We start from the raw sequence: 18,077 nt of genomic DNA, 5'->3' as shown, positions 1-18,077 counted from the left end.
TTGTTTTAAGACTTCCTTTAATTGAAACTATACAGGAATTCATTCATCTCTATGTGTTGATGTACACTGGGCGTAAGTAATAAATTTTTCAACACAGTTCTTTCAAAATATGATTTTATTATTGAGTAAATATACATTCAATGAAATCCATCTTTACTGATGGAGAGTTGAGGTAGATATTGAAGTAATCATAAAAATAATAAAAGCAGGTACACATATTAATCTCAAGGAAACTTAAAAATATGTGGAGGCTACTGCAAGAAAAAATCAAATTTCCAATAACTACAATTGCTGTACTGCAATAACAGAATTGTCAAATAACTCCATTTAGGTGAATGCATTTACAATGTATTTTATAGATGACTATCTGAGAAATAGAATTCTGACTAGGAATGTGAATAAAGAACCCTATGCTTTATGTAAAGATAAGAATTATTTTAAAGTTTAGACAAGCCATTTATGTGTATAGAGAAACAATATTGTCAAAGACAGAAATGACTAAATATTTCCCAGGCTATTTAGAAATTCCAAAGTGATAGATCATAACACATTATAAATCTCTGGCAATATTAAGACTTGTTCAAATACAAAACTGGACAGACAGCTTTTTTCCCTTTCTTGAACTGCATTTGCTTTCTATAATTAGAAGGTTTAAATATATGTTAAATCTATCAATATAGTATACAAAATTTAAGGGCTTATAGACTTCATAGAATTTTACAGTAATCAGTTACACTTTTACAATTATTTCAAATAATAATAAAAAGTTTAAAACGGATTAATGATCAATACACATTCTTGATTCAGTCAAGTCAGAGAGGTATAATAAGATATGTAATACGGTATACATGTATAGAGTAAGAACCTAGTTGTAGCTACAGGCAGTTCATAATACAGCTGTCTATTTCTCATTGGTCATTTACAGGTCATATAAGACGTATCTTTGGCTAGTGAGTATATGTAAGTTGGTCACATAGGTAGTTCATACATGGCCAATTCTTCCTGCCTCACACTTGGCTTCTGTGCTGACAGAGACTTCATCACATCATCCTACGATTATAAATTAAAATATAAAAGTTATAAAGATGATTTTAACAGATCTGCTGATGTCATTGTCTACAAAATAGTCACGATCATACATACATTTTATCTGGATTATTTCATGCATCACAAATCCTTTCACTTGAGAAATCTCATGTTTGCTCTATAGAGGTGCCCTCTTGTACCTTTATCTTAATTAATGCACAAATTGAAACCTATCTTATAGTCTTCTATCTCCATTCAAGCTTGAAAGACGTCGCATCTCCTTGTTATACATATTGAATGAGTCATGTACCATATACATTTTCACACATGGCAGTTAGATTAAACAAAAAGAAAATATCAATGGACAAACATAATCAAAACGCGGCTTTGCGTTTTTCACAATGAAACTTTTTGTAAAATAATAAGCTCACCATTGTTACTACTGGAGATGCAAGCATATTAGGGTCTGATATCCGAGTCCAGTCCATCTGTATAGCGCCGGGGTCATCCTGGTCACATGGTGTTAAAAGGTCATCTCTCGTTTTATTTGGGCCTTCTCCAGATGGCCCACAAACCTTTTAAACAAAGATTGTGTTTAAAATATAATTTTATCAGTAAAATCAACATGGCCTAGATATCATAATTATCAACAAGAAACATATAAATGATAGAATGTCAACACTTGCTACAGGGAAATCTATGAAAACCAATCATTTTTCCCATGAACACTTGTCGATTGGAATAAATTGAGAGATATTTCACTTGCACTTACTCCTCTCCCCCGTTGCTTATATGCTAAAAGGCCCTGAAATGTACCATCAAGATCCAGACCATGTTTTGTGTGTTAACAAAAATATTTTCCATTTTCATGTTGAAAACTTGCCGACTTGAAATAAAACTTATCTTTTTTTTTTACTCAGATGCTTAGAAAGTTTATTTTAACAATCATAACAAAAGTCAGAGATTTGATAATTACCCATTCATTTGTTCAGAAGAAGACTTTAAAAGATTATATATTTTCGATCCCAAGACAACACTTTTAGAAACGTAAAAACCGGCGTATTTAAGCAAACCTGATAAAAGATCATTTAAGTATTTTGGTGATGAGCCAATTATGCGTAATGGGAAATTGTTTAAACAGTTTTTTAACCCTTGTGACCCATGAAATATGCATGTATTAAAATTATGATCTGATATAACATGAGCAAACTATATTTAGAACACACATGACTGCTGTATACAGCATATTGAAGGTGATTCTGATCAATATATCGAGACAAATAGACGCTTGTTGACAACGGACGCCGAAATATTTATATATTCACACAAAAATAGCTAATCTTGGACTTTTGGGTGTAATCAATTGTTTATTATATAAAAATGTATAAAATATACAAACCTGTTTAAAATGTGTGGCAGCTTGTACTTTTCGGACTGGTTGTAAAAGTGAATCCCTTGCCACGGAGCAAATATCAGCCCCAGTCATTCCAACAGACATTTCCCCGAACTTTCTGAAATATTAATATACGATCACACGTTTATTTATAGAACGATAATTTCTTGCAGATAGAAGCACATAATCATAGTAATCATAATTACCCAATATTGTGAAACGTCCTTTAGACAGAAATATTCAAGTGAATCAAGAGGAAACTAGAAAGGTGTCCATAGGACACGGATGCCCCCACACGCCACTGTTCTGTCAATCTTATGACTCTAGGTCAAATATTTTTTGGACTACATGTGCCACAAGTTGAAAACTAAAAATCAACAAAGGGCCATAATTCTGTTAAATTTGGTCGCAGCAAAAATTCCTTCCTTTACTACCATCTACACATTAAGGTTGTTAATCCCTGGACGTTTAAGCAAAATCTGCCATCCGGTTTAAGAGGAGTTGCGTTCAAAAAATTTCTACATATCATATAGTGAAAAAATCAACAAAGGGCCACAATTCTGTTAAATTTGGTCGCAGAAAAAAATTCCTTCCTTTACTATCATCTACACATTAAGGTTGTTCATCCCTGGAAGTTTAAGCAAAATCTGCCCTCCAGTTTAACAGGAGTTGCGTTCACAAAATTTCTACATAGTATATAGTGAAAAAATCAAAAAAGGGCCATAATTCTGTTAAATTTGGTCGCAGCAAAAATTCCTTCCTTTACTACCATCTACACATTAAGGTTGTTCATCCCTGTAAGTTTAAGCAAAATCTGCCATGAGTTGCGTTCACAAGATTTCGGGACGGACGGACGGACGGACAAGTGCAACGCTATATGCTCCCACATTGTGGGGGCATAAATATATAACTGCTATTCATTGAACATAGAGTAACAGAAATTATGCTCAACCAAATGTAACTAGGGTATTTAACATCAAAATAATATTCAACATATCTATGTACTTTAATCAAACCAGGATGAGTTTGTAACTGGATTGTAACCTTTTATTTTACAATACTCCAACACAAAGTTTCCTGGACCATGCAGATAGTTCCTAAATTATGTGATTTGCATACGAGACATGTATCCATAACACAGTATCCTATTAAACCAGACTTAAAAAGAAAATAGGCAAATAAGGTCATCCATGCAAGTAAAATGCAACCTTACAATTACAGAGTGTGAACAGTTCAGCAGTATACATATGCTTACTTTTTTGCCCATATTTTAGAGGATATAAACAAATGACAGACATATTTTTATAAAGTGAAAAAATTGCATGTTTTCACTTTACATATCTCTAAACCAAGAAGTAAGTTGTAATACCGGATATCTTCCTCTTGTAGAGAATGTTGGGCTGAATCAAGCTGTTTCTTAAATATTGCACATCTTTCAACATTGTTTGGTAGTGGCGTTGGAATACGAATGTCAAATATTTGTAATAAAAGTTTGTCTTCAGCTATCTTCCACGGTTTATTTGAAAGCCCAACAAGACAAAAGCCTGAAACCCAAAACAGCTTCGATTTATATTGCTATGCCTCATATAATTATTATGTTAATAAATACATAAGAGCACATGTCATTTCACTGAATAAATGATAAATGTAGATGAATATATTTGTTATAAAAATATGTTAAGGCAATCATATTTTTATTTAAGTACATGTACTAGTACCAGTGAAGTTGTTAATTTCATACTAGCAATTTTATTACTTGTAATATATGTTTTTTTCAGTTATATAAAAAACAATTATCATGGTATATCAATCAGAATATTCTAAGAATTAAAAATACAATTTGAATTATCGTGGTACATCGTTTACATTACGATGGCTTATTCAGTATTGTTCGTTTTTTTTTAATACAAAATCAGCCACAAAAACGCCGTGTTCACAAAGTTATATTTACAAATACCCCAGTACAAACATATAATGTCTTCAACATAAATGTGACAAAAAATTGTTTACTTTTAGAAGTTTTAGGATTAGCACTGTGCAGCTGCGTGTCCATCTCTTTTTTCAGATTCAAACACAGCTCCGTTGACTCGCATAAAGCATCTACATCGTCAATAAACACCACACTATGTTCCTGATTCTTTGCTGTCTCCATCATTGTTTTAAATATTCTACAAACAAAATCTTAAAACAGTTAACGTGAGGTATGTGAAACAACAATCTTAAAGCTGCATTAAACAAATATGTAAAAACATTTTGCCGTCAGCCTAAAAACCACTCATTCTACAGTTTCATTAACCTTTTTAACAATATTGTTGTAAATCTCATAAAATTGTGTCCATAAATTACGATTTTAAACTGAAAACCCCACGGTAACACTAAAATTCGTCTACGAATTTTAACATGCACATGAGGACTATAATCAGTTGGCGTATGCGCTACTTCACTGTGTTATACATGTAGTTGCTGTCCGGTACACAGCAAGTCTAGAAAGTAGTTCTTTTAAATTTTAAAAGTGGCCCAATTTAAGTCATCTCTAGTTAGGTTGGTCATAATTGAAGTGCATTTATTGCATGTGTGTAGTTTTTGTGTGTTATATGGTGACTTTAAAAGTTGTTTTTTGTCTATTCTACAGGAACTCATTTGTTGGCAGAAGGATTAAAGATGTACTACCCACCAGCAGTCAGGAGTTTTTTTTTAAGTGGTGAATTTAAACAGTGTTACAACAGAATGAAGATTTCTGAAAAAAAAAGTATATGGCTAACCTATTATATTTTGGGCCTCATTGGACTTAGATAGTGTTAATGTTTAAAGCTGAAGACAGTATATAATTCATCCAGAATAGTGAAATCCAGAATATAGCCTCAAATGTGACTGATTTACTACAGAACAGTACTGTAGAACAAAGAATGCGAAAATTCACCGGGAGGAGTCCGTACATGTATGTGATTTTCTTGTGCAACGTTTGCAAACACACTTTAACCGTTTAAGCTTCCTCACGTTCAGAAAAAAGGATCATCTTATAAAAAAGATTAAATGTGTATGAAAACATCCGTTACAATGCGGAAATATACCGTTAAATTAGGACTGCTACTAATAGCCATGTTTGTTGATTTAATATTGATGTCTGGATGATTCGAAGGCGGAGTTCCTCATGCAAACAGAAATTTTACTTATATAGTAACATAGGTTTCAAGTAAGTTTTGTGTGTGTTCGAATCCCGCACTCAACACTGATTTTTTTCTGTATGAGGAATCTATAAACTAGGTTATAGAATGTCGCTTGTCCTAGTCTGATCGAGTTCAGCCACATTGTCAAATTCCCAGTCAGGAAATCCACGCATAATGTTCTGGTATTTGAATAATATAATTTCACAAATTACATCTAACGTTACATTGCGTATGCAAATAACGTAAAAACTGATACATAGAGGATATTGAATGAGTGTAAGTTCAATACTGAATTTATTGCACGAGTTGAATAAAATTATATTATGCGAGCCTCTGGCGAGCATAATATTATTTTATTCAACGAGTGCAATAAATTCAGTAATGAACTTACACGAATTTAATATTCTATTTATCACATACCCAAAATAAAGACCGTTTAAAGTGAAATAAGTCATTTTTCATTGACGCGTCTATAGTATAACGCTAACATTTAGAGCGTCTTTACACTATGTTTGTTTAACGCTAATGACGTCACGTCAAAATATATGCACGGCCGTGCAATACCATATTTACGGAGTCGCAAAATCGGCACGGGTGTGTGATAATATGAATTATTAAATGTATTTACCTTAACGGATTTTTAAGCCATCTAGATAACAGATCATAAGCTGATAATTTATAACATAAAAAGTTGCTGCATGTCGTGAAAAGTTCATTAATTGTCGCCTGAACCAAGAGAGTCCTTCCGCTACCTGGAGGCTGAGAAAATACAACAAAAAAAACCCACATTAAAATGTTCAAACCGAAGGCGGGTTTTAACATGATCAGTTTGATATTTATGCAGTTAAACAGACTAAATAACAAATTTTATTCCTTGGTAAATGAAATTTTAATGAATAAAAGTATGTCACTGTAACAGTATCAAATTATCAGATCAGTAAACAACTTAAATTATTTGTTCAAGGGTACTGTTGATTTTAACAGATTGCAAAACAAGTAAGAAGAGTGTTATTTTAAGTAGAAGAAACATAAATACCCCGTAAATCAGCAATCCTACACAGGATGGTCTATTAGTACCTGGAGAAGAAAAAGAGATTCTTTATCTCATAAAATAACAGACACATTTATTGTCATTCAAACAATAGTATATTTAAATGTTAGTTCACGTCGGATTGATTCTGCAAGAGCATCTTATCAAATTGCTTCAATGACGTAAAATTATAAGAAAATTTGATCACATCTTTATGACAAATATTCTATGGAACATATAATACCTTCAAAGAGTTTTGGAAACTTGACAGGTAAAACAAGAAACTCTTTTATCTTTTCACTAGCCGCTTTAATTCCAACAACATCTTCCCATGTTATACCAGGTTCTACATGTACTTCAGCTCCTATAAAACACGTGAAAAATAAATGTACATGTTATTCAAAATCTAATGGACACAACGTATATTATTAAATAGTGCGTTAAATAAAATTTAAAAGACCTTGGTTTAAAAGAGTAGGCAACCCACACTTTACGCGCAGTTTGACAGAATGCTCTAACACGTAAACATGTGTTTAATATGGAAAAATTCCTCATACATGTGCTTAATATGGAAACATTTCTCATTTCATGGAATACTATGCACTATATTTTTTTAATGGACGGGCCTCTATATTCTATATAGTTCTTAATCTGTCAAAATATATAAAGGAATCATTAAATTGCAGAAATTCCATAATTAATTCTATCAGTTAATTATTTACATGCTAAAATGTTTATCCTCAACAACACGTGTGTACGATCTATTTTATATGATTTCAAATCACATTTTAAACAGTGGCATAAATGTTTACGTGACATTGTATACAAAGTGTATTATTAATGTATTACAAGTTTGTACAGTTATACTACTAAATATATGTATTGATTATATTGATATAAAAGTAATAAGAATATCACAATTGAGATCACCCTGTAAAATTTAAGACCATTTTGGTCGAGTCCAGATGGAGGTCTTAAATGAGGGTTTTTACTGTATATGTAATTGCAATATTAGCGACTTATATAAAAGTTGCGCGAAAAAAATGACTTAATCAGCCATCAACTTAAAAAAATTAACGAAAACTTAATGTTAATGAAAGGTGTTTTTTTTCTAAATCATTTATTCAAGTGTAAATATTATAATTATTAATCATAAATAAAATTAATCATTTACTTGTAAGAAAATCCTTGATCTCGTTCTCGTCTTCACTTGTTCCGCTAAAAAAAGAAAGATATTTATTGAAATGTGCAAAAAGAATGTCAGCCAGTTAAGCCAGATATCATACTTTCTACAGGATAAAATAAATCAATTTAATCAATTTAATGATCATAAATGGTTTAGAAATTCAACGCACTTAACGCAAATCTGAACATTGTTAAAACAGCAATATAATAATGGTAATGTATACCTATTCATATAAAACGCGGCACTTGTTTTGTTGTTGTGTTATTGTTTTTAAAGAAAACATAACAATTGTACATACCTTTCCGACTGGTCCATGATTACTTTCCGCAGTGTATATAGTGTGTGTGTTCGGATTATGTACAGTGATTGCTTTTTTCTATTAACAGGAGTATGTCGATTTTATACATTTTTTTTGCGTTAAAATCCTTTACAAAATCACAATAGCAATACGTGTAGCTCCAATATGTAACGTAAGAAATTTCTCCTAACAATACTTCTTAACAGATTGGGAATTAACAGATTATTTTCATGATATTTCGTGAATCATATTCACGCTTAACTTAGCAGTTACCACTACCATGAATGTGCGCTTCTACAACTGATAAGTATGTGATAGTCTTACAGGTACAACATGTACACATGCAAACAAATAATAACAATAGAATAAACGACAGTATGAAAACGTATTATATTATATATTAATTAGGAATATTAACGTATGTATATTCGGACAACAGTCACATGATTACGAGCATATGATATCATACAAATATGACGAGCATATGATATTATATGATATTACAAATAGATATTTTTAGATACATTTACATGATTTTGAATCAATCGGAACGTCCTCGGCTATTATCTATAATAACCTCGGAGTAAGTAGTTTCAGTTGCAAACAGAAACAGAGAGTGTAATCTTCGATAATGTAAAACGAATGTATATATTTAACATCCAAAGGAAAATTAAGGCATTTTCGGTACAAATATCATTGAAAATACCTCTGGCAACCGTTTTTAATTTAAATATGCCAACTTTAAACAAATCCGACTAAATGTCAACAGATTAATTGGCATTTTGTACTGTCGGTTTCTACAACCATAATAGTAAATATATAAATAATGTATTGTTTGCTTTTGTATCTATGAATTCACTTAGTCTTGGATGACTTTTACTTTATATATTGGAAATAAACTTGTCAACAACTCCCAGTATTAAATTGCTATTTGTTTACATGTTTATATAGTTTCTTAGCGCAGGTTAGACCGAAATACCGCATCCGTTCTGTGTATTAATACTATTGTGTTCAAGGTTCTTATTCGAAGACTGACGGATGGACCGAAAAGTTGTAATTGTGTTTAAATCATTTCTCTATTTCATATGTCAAAGTAAACGATAACTTGTATAACCGCACTATTTCCTCATACATTTCGAGTTTTCATTTTACACTATAAATATTTTGTATACATGTCAATCTTTAAAAAAAAATCCTCTCCAAACAGTATATGCATGAATATCTGTTGGTAAAGTGTTTCCAACACGAGCAAGTAATATTATATGATATTTTTTTTCATTTTAATTACTACACTGTACAAGTAAAATTCACACAGTATCATGGATTTACGTCAATGGTGTTCGAGGGCGTACGAGGTGTTTTTTTCAGTTGCCCCTCAAGAACAGGTTTTGTCTCATCTAAACAGAGACATAGATAACATCTATGTCTCTGATCTAAATCATCTAATGTCCTCGGCATTGATACTGATGGGTCGAATGCATGACATTCAGCACGTTGGAATATTTTTTCCTTTCAAAGTCTTAAATTTGTAATTCCTTTTGTATATTTAGTCTACAAAAATTCACATGTGTTTTTTCTATTTCAAATTATTTAAGTTACATTAATTAAGTAATTTTATGCAATAACCTGAGTTAGTCCTTCTATAGAGCTATATACATGTAGCACAGCCAGCTCTAAATATCTCACCGAAAATTTATGCATTTTTCATTGCATTTTAATTGTATGTATTTTACATGTATTCTTCAGATCTAAATGAGAAGCTCACAACAAAGGTACAGATATATCTAAGACTTCTAATTTTTGATACTGCATATTTTACATGTCTTTCCGCACCTAATTTCATATTAAATTAAATAATGACGTACTATATCTTGAAAGACGGAATATTAGTCTGTGCGGATTATATTGTGCTTTATTTACAATCAAATATAACATTGTACCTGAACCTTTTCTTTTTGATTTTTGTGAAAATGCAGTATATATTTTTTCTGTTACCAAAGAGGTATATAACATTTTTATCTTTTAAGAAATCATTAAATAAAAAGATTACATGACCAAAACTAGCAATTAATATATTCGTACAAGATACAAGAAAATTTATTTTACGTCGGATACATTTAAACAGGAAACACGCTATTTTCCGACAAACAATAGTATATGAACTAAACCAAAGTAAAGCAGCTACAAAAATATAAGCATAATCACATTTAAGAATTAAGATATTAAAGCAACTAAAAAATTATAAGCATAAGCACATCTAAATACATGGATTTAAGATATTATAGCACCATAGCATGCTTAAAAGTTACAATAATTACAAGCAAGATAAGCTCGTCATAACATAAAACAGAGTTTTTTTTTCTTTTTTAGTTTTTAGAAGTGATATCCCAAGGCCCAACTGCATGGGCATGTGAGAAAACAACAATATAACAAATGATAACAAAACAAAGTAAAATAAGTAAAATGATACATATTAAAATAAAACCATGGCAATGTTATTAACATAATTATGTACATAAGGAAACAAAAAAAAGAACAAAATAGAATAAAAATAATACAGGTACGAAATTTAACAATTTAGAATCGGAGTATGAGATCAAAATAAAAAAGAAATATCAATTTGTTTTGTATTATTAAGAACAAAGAAAATTTTCTTACAGAGTATTGCTAGATTGAGTTAAACATTTTTTTGCTTTCACTATGATTAACTTCGAAAATTTAATAATGTTTGGTCTATGAAAATATGAATTGTCTGAAAAAGCTTTTATAAGTTGCATTTTAGCCGTGTTCAACCTACTTAGCAATCGCGAATTAAATTGGGTACGAAATAATTGAAATTTCAAGATGGCGGAGTAAGTGAGATTTGATATGAACGTCACAATTAATCTTGAAAATATACCTCTTTTGAATTAAGAAGACAAATTATTTACAATTTTTAAATTGAATTATATGTTTCTCTTTATTAGTACTGTAAATGTTCATTTGTAGTGTAGAGCTTTGATAAATATTGATCATTTAAATATGCTCTTCAGGTTTCGCACCAAAACGACTCGCCCCACATTTAGTTAAACTTTACGACCCGCTTTTAGAAGTGTTTTTAGATAATTTAATTTGAAAAGTTTAAATATGAAAAATGCAATTAACCAATAAATGTTGAAGTTAGATAATCAAACTCAAAGTCAAGAGCGGGACACAGGTAAACGTTGCGTGGCCATGACTTACACTAAACCCCCGTTCCCCCTCTACAACCCAAAACCCTAAAAAAAAATTATAAAAAAAAATTTTTATGACTAAAATATTATAAAGGTATTTTACTCTACTTTCATTTTGCATAGAAATATCACTAGCATCTCAATTATCAGCGCATTTCATCAATTTTTCACCGATCTTAACAATCTTGGTCTCAAATCTTAGATAAATAAATACTCTTTAAGAAAACAACACTGGCACCTTCGCTGATTATACGTAGCAAGAAATATCCAAGCCCAAACTGTCAACAAATGAAACTCGGAAGAGATCTGATTGCACCGTTTCGGTAAAACTCTCACGAGTAAAACACACTAAATTCACCGTGAAAGAATATTTCTTTGTATTGCGTATTTAAATATGATAAAATTAAGTTATTATTTATAATAATTGTTCAATCAAAGCATCTTATGAAACTATAACGCACCTTTTTTCCTATATGTCAAATTGTAATTCCAAAATGAAAGTAAAATGGGCCTGCAGATTGTTTTCAAATGGAGTATTTTCATTGGTCACAGGAAAACCTCGGACCAATGAAAATACTTAAAGGGAAACAACTCTGCTGTGCCAATTTACTTTCATTTTGGATTGAGAATTTGACATATAGGAAAAAAGGTGTGTAATATCTAAATTAAAATCTGTTATAAATGCTTGTAAGAGATAAGAAAAAGGGGAGAAATTCAGTTGCCTATTTGGTCAATCATAATGTCTGATTATATGTTTATTATTTTTATTTCAGTTTACATGACAGAAAGATCAAAGATGCACAGATGCGTGCAACAATCAATCAAAAACTTGTTGAAACAGGCGAAAGAGAAAGGTAAAGTCTTTTCTAATTTATATTACACAGATTTTTTTTTATCTAGTATATTATTGTAATAATTGAAATTGTATTATTGATACATACAAATTGACTAATTCCCATAAGTTGTCTGGCAATTCATTATTGAAATAAATGTTGTTATCTTGGTCAACTGTCAAGCCTCTGAAGGATTTATATTTGTAATATAGACAAGACTCAATCTCTTTACTGTTTACAATCACAATGGGGTTACACACATTTGTTTATCTTTTGTATTGAGTGTGTTATTTACAGACAAGGATTTATTTCTCGACGCTATCACAAGTTAATAACCTTATAATGATATAAAGACTTGACTTGTTTTAATTGTTCAATGATTGAAAAAAAAATTAAGTTTTCTATTAGTTTCTCATGTTGACACTACCAACAATGCCATTTTCTATATCTTCTATTTATTTTAAAATAATACACAGAGCTTACAAGATATTCTGATGCTTCTGATCATAATCATTATTTAATCTTTTCAAGAAAAAAGAATGACAAACTAAGATTAATTATCACAAGTTTATGATGGATTTAATTTTATGTATAAACATATCACTCATTTAACACTTAATGTTTTAGGCTGAAGGAGTTATTGAGGACAAGACTTGTAGAGTGTGGCTGGAGAGACCAGTTAAAGCAATACTGTAAAGGTAACACTGATCTCACAATTTTATCAATTTTGCATCATCATTCATGCAATATTTATATACATTATTATAGTTGTTAGCAAACAGACTGGTTTAATACAACTTTCTCCAAGTCATACTAATTGAAGAATATTAGGGCTATCCTTAGTACTGACCTTGATTTGCAACTTTTTGTTCATCATCATATCTCATTAACCACTGTTGATATGTGCTTGTTACTCCACAATTATTAGATATCATAAATGGAGGTCACTATCCAAGACTCACAAATCTGGCATGAATTTTGACAGATTTATAGCCTGTTTTTAATTTAAAAAAAACTTACCTGGTTTAAGGTTTGCATGCAGCATCGTTCTATAAAAGTACTTAAGGTTTCCACAAAAGTACTTAAGGTTTCCACATGAAGCTTAAGACACTATCCAGGGCCCATAACTCTGACATGAACCAAGAATATTCATAAAGGGCGATTATTCAGTCTGGACATATACTTTTTAATGTCATCTTGTGGTGCACTTCAATGTCATTTTGTTAGATACTTTAAAGTCTTCTTGTCACATTTTTAATGCCCTTTTGTCACTTTCTTCTTAATGTCATCTGGTCACATATTAATAACATCTTGTACCATTCTTTAATGTCATCTTATCACATACTTTAATGTCATCATGTCACATATTTCTATGTTACCTGGTCACATACTTTAATGTCATCATGTGACATATTTCTATGTCATCTTGTCACATACTTTAATGTCATCATGTGACATATTTCTATGTCACCTTGTCCAAACTCTAATGTCATCATGTGACATATTTCTATGTCATCTTATCACATACTTTAATGTCATCTTGTCACATATTTCTATGTTATCTTGTCACATACTTAAATGTCATCGTGTCACATATTTCTATGTCATCTTGTCACATACTTTAATTTTATCATGTCACATATTTCTATGTCATCTTGTATCATAGTCCTTAATGTTATCTTTTCACATTTCTTTTAATGTCATCTTATCACATGCTTAAATGTCATCGTGTCACATATTTCTTTGTCATCTTGTCACATACTTTAATATCATCATGTCACATATTTCTATGTCATCTTGTCACATACTTTAATGTCATCATGTCACATATTTCTATGTCATCTTGTATGATAGTCCTTAATGTTATCTTTTCACATTTCTTTTAATGTCATCTTATCACATGCTTAAATGTCATCTTGTCACATATTTCTATGTCATCTTGTATGATAGTCCTTAATGTTATCTTTTCACATTTCTATTAATGTCATTTTGTCTCATACTTAAATGTTATCTAGTAAGGTACTTTCGATGTTGACTTTGGATACTTCTTGTTTCATCATTGTTTTGTTTTTTCATTTCAGAGGTAGTAAAACAAAAGGGTTTAGAGCATATTACAGTAGATGATCTTGTGGCTGAAATCACTCCAAAAGGCAGAGGTAATGTTTTTAACAAATACCTCAACATGTTATAGCATTTTTACTTTCAGATGTGATTGAAGCCTTTTTTTTAATATTTCATGACTAAAGTTTAAATTGCTACTACTCTTGGGAAAAAAAATGATAAAAATTATTAGATAAGTCTGCAGAAAGCAGATATAATTTCCTGTTCATTTTCATTTGTTTATCTTTTCTTATTATTTTTCAACATCAAGCCGTCTTCAGCAGGAAATTCTTTTACACAACATGTTTTCACACAACATGTTTTCACACACCACTATGTCAATTTTGACCAAATTTCACAGAAATATGAATCGTAGGTTAAAAATTATTTAAATCATTTTAGTGCGATGCATAAGTAGGTCACAGGATCCAAAGATAAGTACATGTATATAAGTAGTAAAAGTTTTTAAATCTTTAGAAAGAAATCTTATCACCAGCCCAGGGCTTAGATGTTATGAAGCATTGCCAAGAAGTAATACAAATCAAGTCAAAATGGTTAAAATTGGCACAGCTCTAAACTTTAAGTCACTGGCTGTATACCTTTTGGGTATAAATGTATCACATGAAGAGGTCACTGAGCTGGTATAAAATAAATGTTGTAAATAAATGTACCGATATGTTTCATTCATGATGCAAGCATAATTACTTATAGTCAATGTAACGTTGATGTAAATAAAATATACACTTCAAAAAAATAGATTGTTGAAAAAGTTTTTGTATATTATTAATGTATACTTGTATTATATTTTTAGCATGGCAAAATTTTGTGCTTCATGTAAAACTTCCCTTAGACGGGGGACATTGGTTACTCTGTTACAAATTCTTGTTAGTCCCCTACCGGTTTACCGGAGGAGACTTTAGGTTTACCCCGAGCAAACATTTGATTATTATGAGCTTCATTCTGTAGTAAAATAAAGAACAAAAACTCATAAAATTTAAATTAAGAGCTATTTTTTTGTTTTTATGAGCTTATTTTGCTTATGGACGTTGGTCCAGGTGGTGTTTATGAGCTGATTTGCCTTATAAACATCAAAAGTTGGTACGTCTGTCCGTCTGTCAGTCCGTCCGTCCACAAAACTGGATCCCGCAGTTAACACAAAAAGTACTGAAAATATTTTTATGAAACTTGATATATGGATAGATGGCAGTATGGAGATTATGCACGTCTTTTTCTTTTCTTCCTATGTTGAAAATTCTGGTTGCTATGGCAACAAATAGACTGAAAATATGGCAAATTTTACACATAACCTGGATCCCGCGATAACGCAAAAAGTACTGAAAATATTTTTATGAAACTTGATATATGGATAGATGGCAGTATGGAGATTATGCACGTCTTTTTCTTTTTTTCCTATGCTGAAAATTCTGGTTGCTATGGCAACAAATAGACTGAAAATATGGCAAATTTTACACATAACCTGGATCCAGTGATAACGCAAAAAGTACTGAAAATATTTTTATGAAACTTGACATATGGGTAGATGGCAGTATGGAAATTATGCACATCCTTTTCTTATCTTCCTATGTTGAAAATTCTGGTTGCTATGGCAACAAATAGACTGAATTTCAAGATTTCTGATTCTAGTTTTTAAGTTTTTTCACTATAAGTTCTTTATTTCTTAAGGTATTTTCTTCAAACTTTAAATATAAGTTGCTAGTCATCAACCACATCATATGTGACAAAGTTTACAACTCTAGCACAAAATTTATCAGAATTACCTCCCTTGAACTTAAAATTTTCATGAAAAAAATATATTTTTTTTAATAACTTCTTTTTTTTTTAATGTATCTACTTCAAACTTCATATATATGTTTCTTATTATCACTCAACATTTTTGAGAAAGTTCAATACTCTAGCAAGACTATTTCCAGAATTATGCCCCTTTTGAACTTAGACTTTTTTTTCGAGAAATTGGTAATTTTTACTCCAACTTCTTCAATCATGATAGGATTTTCTTCAAACTCCCACATCATAATAATATGACAAGGTTTATAAATCTAGCATCCATATTTCCAGAATTATCTCCTCCTTAAACTTTTAATTTTTCTTATTCGTTCTTTAACTTTCATTTACTTCAAATTCAAAATAAACATTCATTATTCATACCTTCATTACTAATTGTTCTTTGTTACACTCACATCATGTATGACATCTTGCATCTTTATTTCAAGAGTTATCTCCTTTTTAAAAATTTTGCTTTTAAAAATGTTACATTTTGATAACAGGGATGTTTAAAAAATAACTGTAGAGTGTCCTTCAGTCCGTCTGTCTGTACATAAAAACTGTTTCCTGTGATCACTTTTAAAGAACTTTTTCAACAAATTTACTTAAAATAGAAACATAAGTGAATTGCCAATTGCCCCTCAGAATGTTGCTTGGGTTCTAACCGGTAGGGGACTTATGGATTGCTTGCAATACTATGATAATTGCTTGTTATATTATAGCATTGGTACCGGACACAGTGAAGAAAGAATTGCTGCAGAGAATCAGGACATTCCTCGCTCAACAAAGCTGAAATCTGTGATATCATCATTTCTTATCATCACTATCATCAGATATTCATCAACCGCTTGATGTTTGTCAGTGACTTCTTAAAATATCTAATTTGTAAACTCCAGTATAGGAGCTGAAAAACAATAACAACAAACAAGCTTAACTGTGTACATTTTAAAAAAAACTTTGACAGGCACTTGTTGCCTTTTTGGTATTATCAGTGTAATTCTATTAAATACAATAGAACTTTAAATAATTTCTTAACATTTGTTTCTTTTCTTGTCCGTCTCTATAGTGTCTAAACGTTGAATGTTGTTTTTCTATTTAATTGATTATACAATTAATTAACTGTCATTGGTTTTCCAAATGGTTCATATGGCTATGTAAAGCAGAGAATAGCTGAAAAAATTCTTGCAAAAATAAGATATATAGGTTTATCACACACCCGTGCCGATTTTGCGACTCCGTAAATATGGTATTACACGGCTGTGCATATATTTTTAGCGTTATACAAACATAGTGTAAAGACGCACTAAATGTTAGTGTTACACTATAGGCGCGTCAATGAAAAATGACTCTTATTTCACTTTAAACGGTCTTCATTTTGGGTATGTGATAAATAGAATATTCAATTCGTTTAAGTTCATTACTGAATTTATTGCACTCGTTGGATAAAATAATATGCTTGTCAGAGGCTTGCATAATATAATTTTATTCAACTCGTGCAATAATTTCAGTATTGAACTTACACTCATTCAATATCCTCTATTTATTTATTATTGTTAAATATAATAAATTTTGTTGGATTTAATAACATTTAACTTAAGAAACATTCACAGTTTGGACATAATGGAGATTTCTTGATCTAGTTTACTTATTTTGATACAAAGGTATATTGGAACTAAACATTCTAATTTTCATATCATGTATTTGCCATAGACAGGACTACAGAAAATTGTAAGGATTTTTGCCCTAGGTTTGTTTTTTTAAGGCCATGGAATATTTTCAAGTGAATGTTTTATTTCTTTAAGATTACAAATGTTGTACAATTATGTCATCAATTCTTGTACATGTAATATAAAATCAAATACTCAGAAAATTTATTATGATTTGCTTTCTTAAAAAATATGAACAATTTTGATGCAATTTATCTTTCAAAGAAGAAAAATTGAAAATGAATGAAATGTCAATTATATAAATACTTCCCTTATTATCATGATTTATAAAATGTAAGAATTTTTATTAAATGTTTTATAAAAAAAAACAGATGTGTTTCTTT

General features: G+C 30.6%; 2 protein-coding genes across 2 annotated transcripts; one reads left to right on the top strand and one right to left on the bottom strand.

The window, feature by feature from the left end:
• Positions 1-124: 124 nt before the first annotated feature.
• LOC132726819 (vacuolar protein sorting-associated protein 4A-like) lies at positions 125-8,730 on the bottom strand. The gene is made up of 10 exons (XM_060712195.1): positions 8,101-8,730; positions 7,791-7,834; positions 6,861-6,980; positions 6,623-6,663; positions 6,215-6,345; positions 4,430-4,587; positions 3,789-3,963; positions 2,426-2,537; positions 1,458-1,601; positions 125-1,050 (listed from the first exon to the last, which is right to left on the bottom strand). The coding sequence occupies exons 1-10, from the start codon at positions 8,115-8,117 to the stop codon at positions 970-972; spliced, it is 1,023 nt and encodes a 340-aa protein (XP_060568178.1). The 5' UTR covers positions 8,118-8,730; the 3' UTR covers positions 125-969.
• A 3,283-nt stretch (positions 8,731-12,013) lies between these two features.
• On the top strand, positions 12,014-17,802 carry LOC132726821 (transcription and mRNA export factor ENY2). Its single transcript, XM_060712196.1, has 4 exons — positions 12,014-12,166; positions 12,773-12,843; positions 14,227-14,301; positions 16,750-17,802. The coding sequence occupies exons 1-4, from the start codon at positions 12,117-12,119 to the stop codon at positions 16,818-16,820; spliced, it is 267 nt and encodes an 88-aa protein (XP_060568179.1). The 5' UTR covers positions 12,014-12,116; the 3' UTR covers positions 16,821-17,802.
• The last annotated feature ends 275 nt before the right edge of the window (positions 17,803-18,077 follow it).

The sequence above is a fragment of the Ruditapes philippinarum genome, unplaced genomic scaffold (assembly GCF_026571515.1).
Source record: "Ruditapes philippinarum isolate M1 unplaced genomic scaffold, ASM2657151v2 ctg333_1_1_1_1, whole genome shotgun sequence".
Taxonomy (NCBI): Eukaryota; Metazoa; Mollusca; class Bivalvia; order Venerida; family Veneridae; genus Ruditapes; species Ruditapes philippinarum.
The sequence above is the reverse complement of the archived record's forward strand: the minus strand, read 5'-3'. Positions and strand labels throughout refer to the sequence as shown.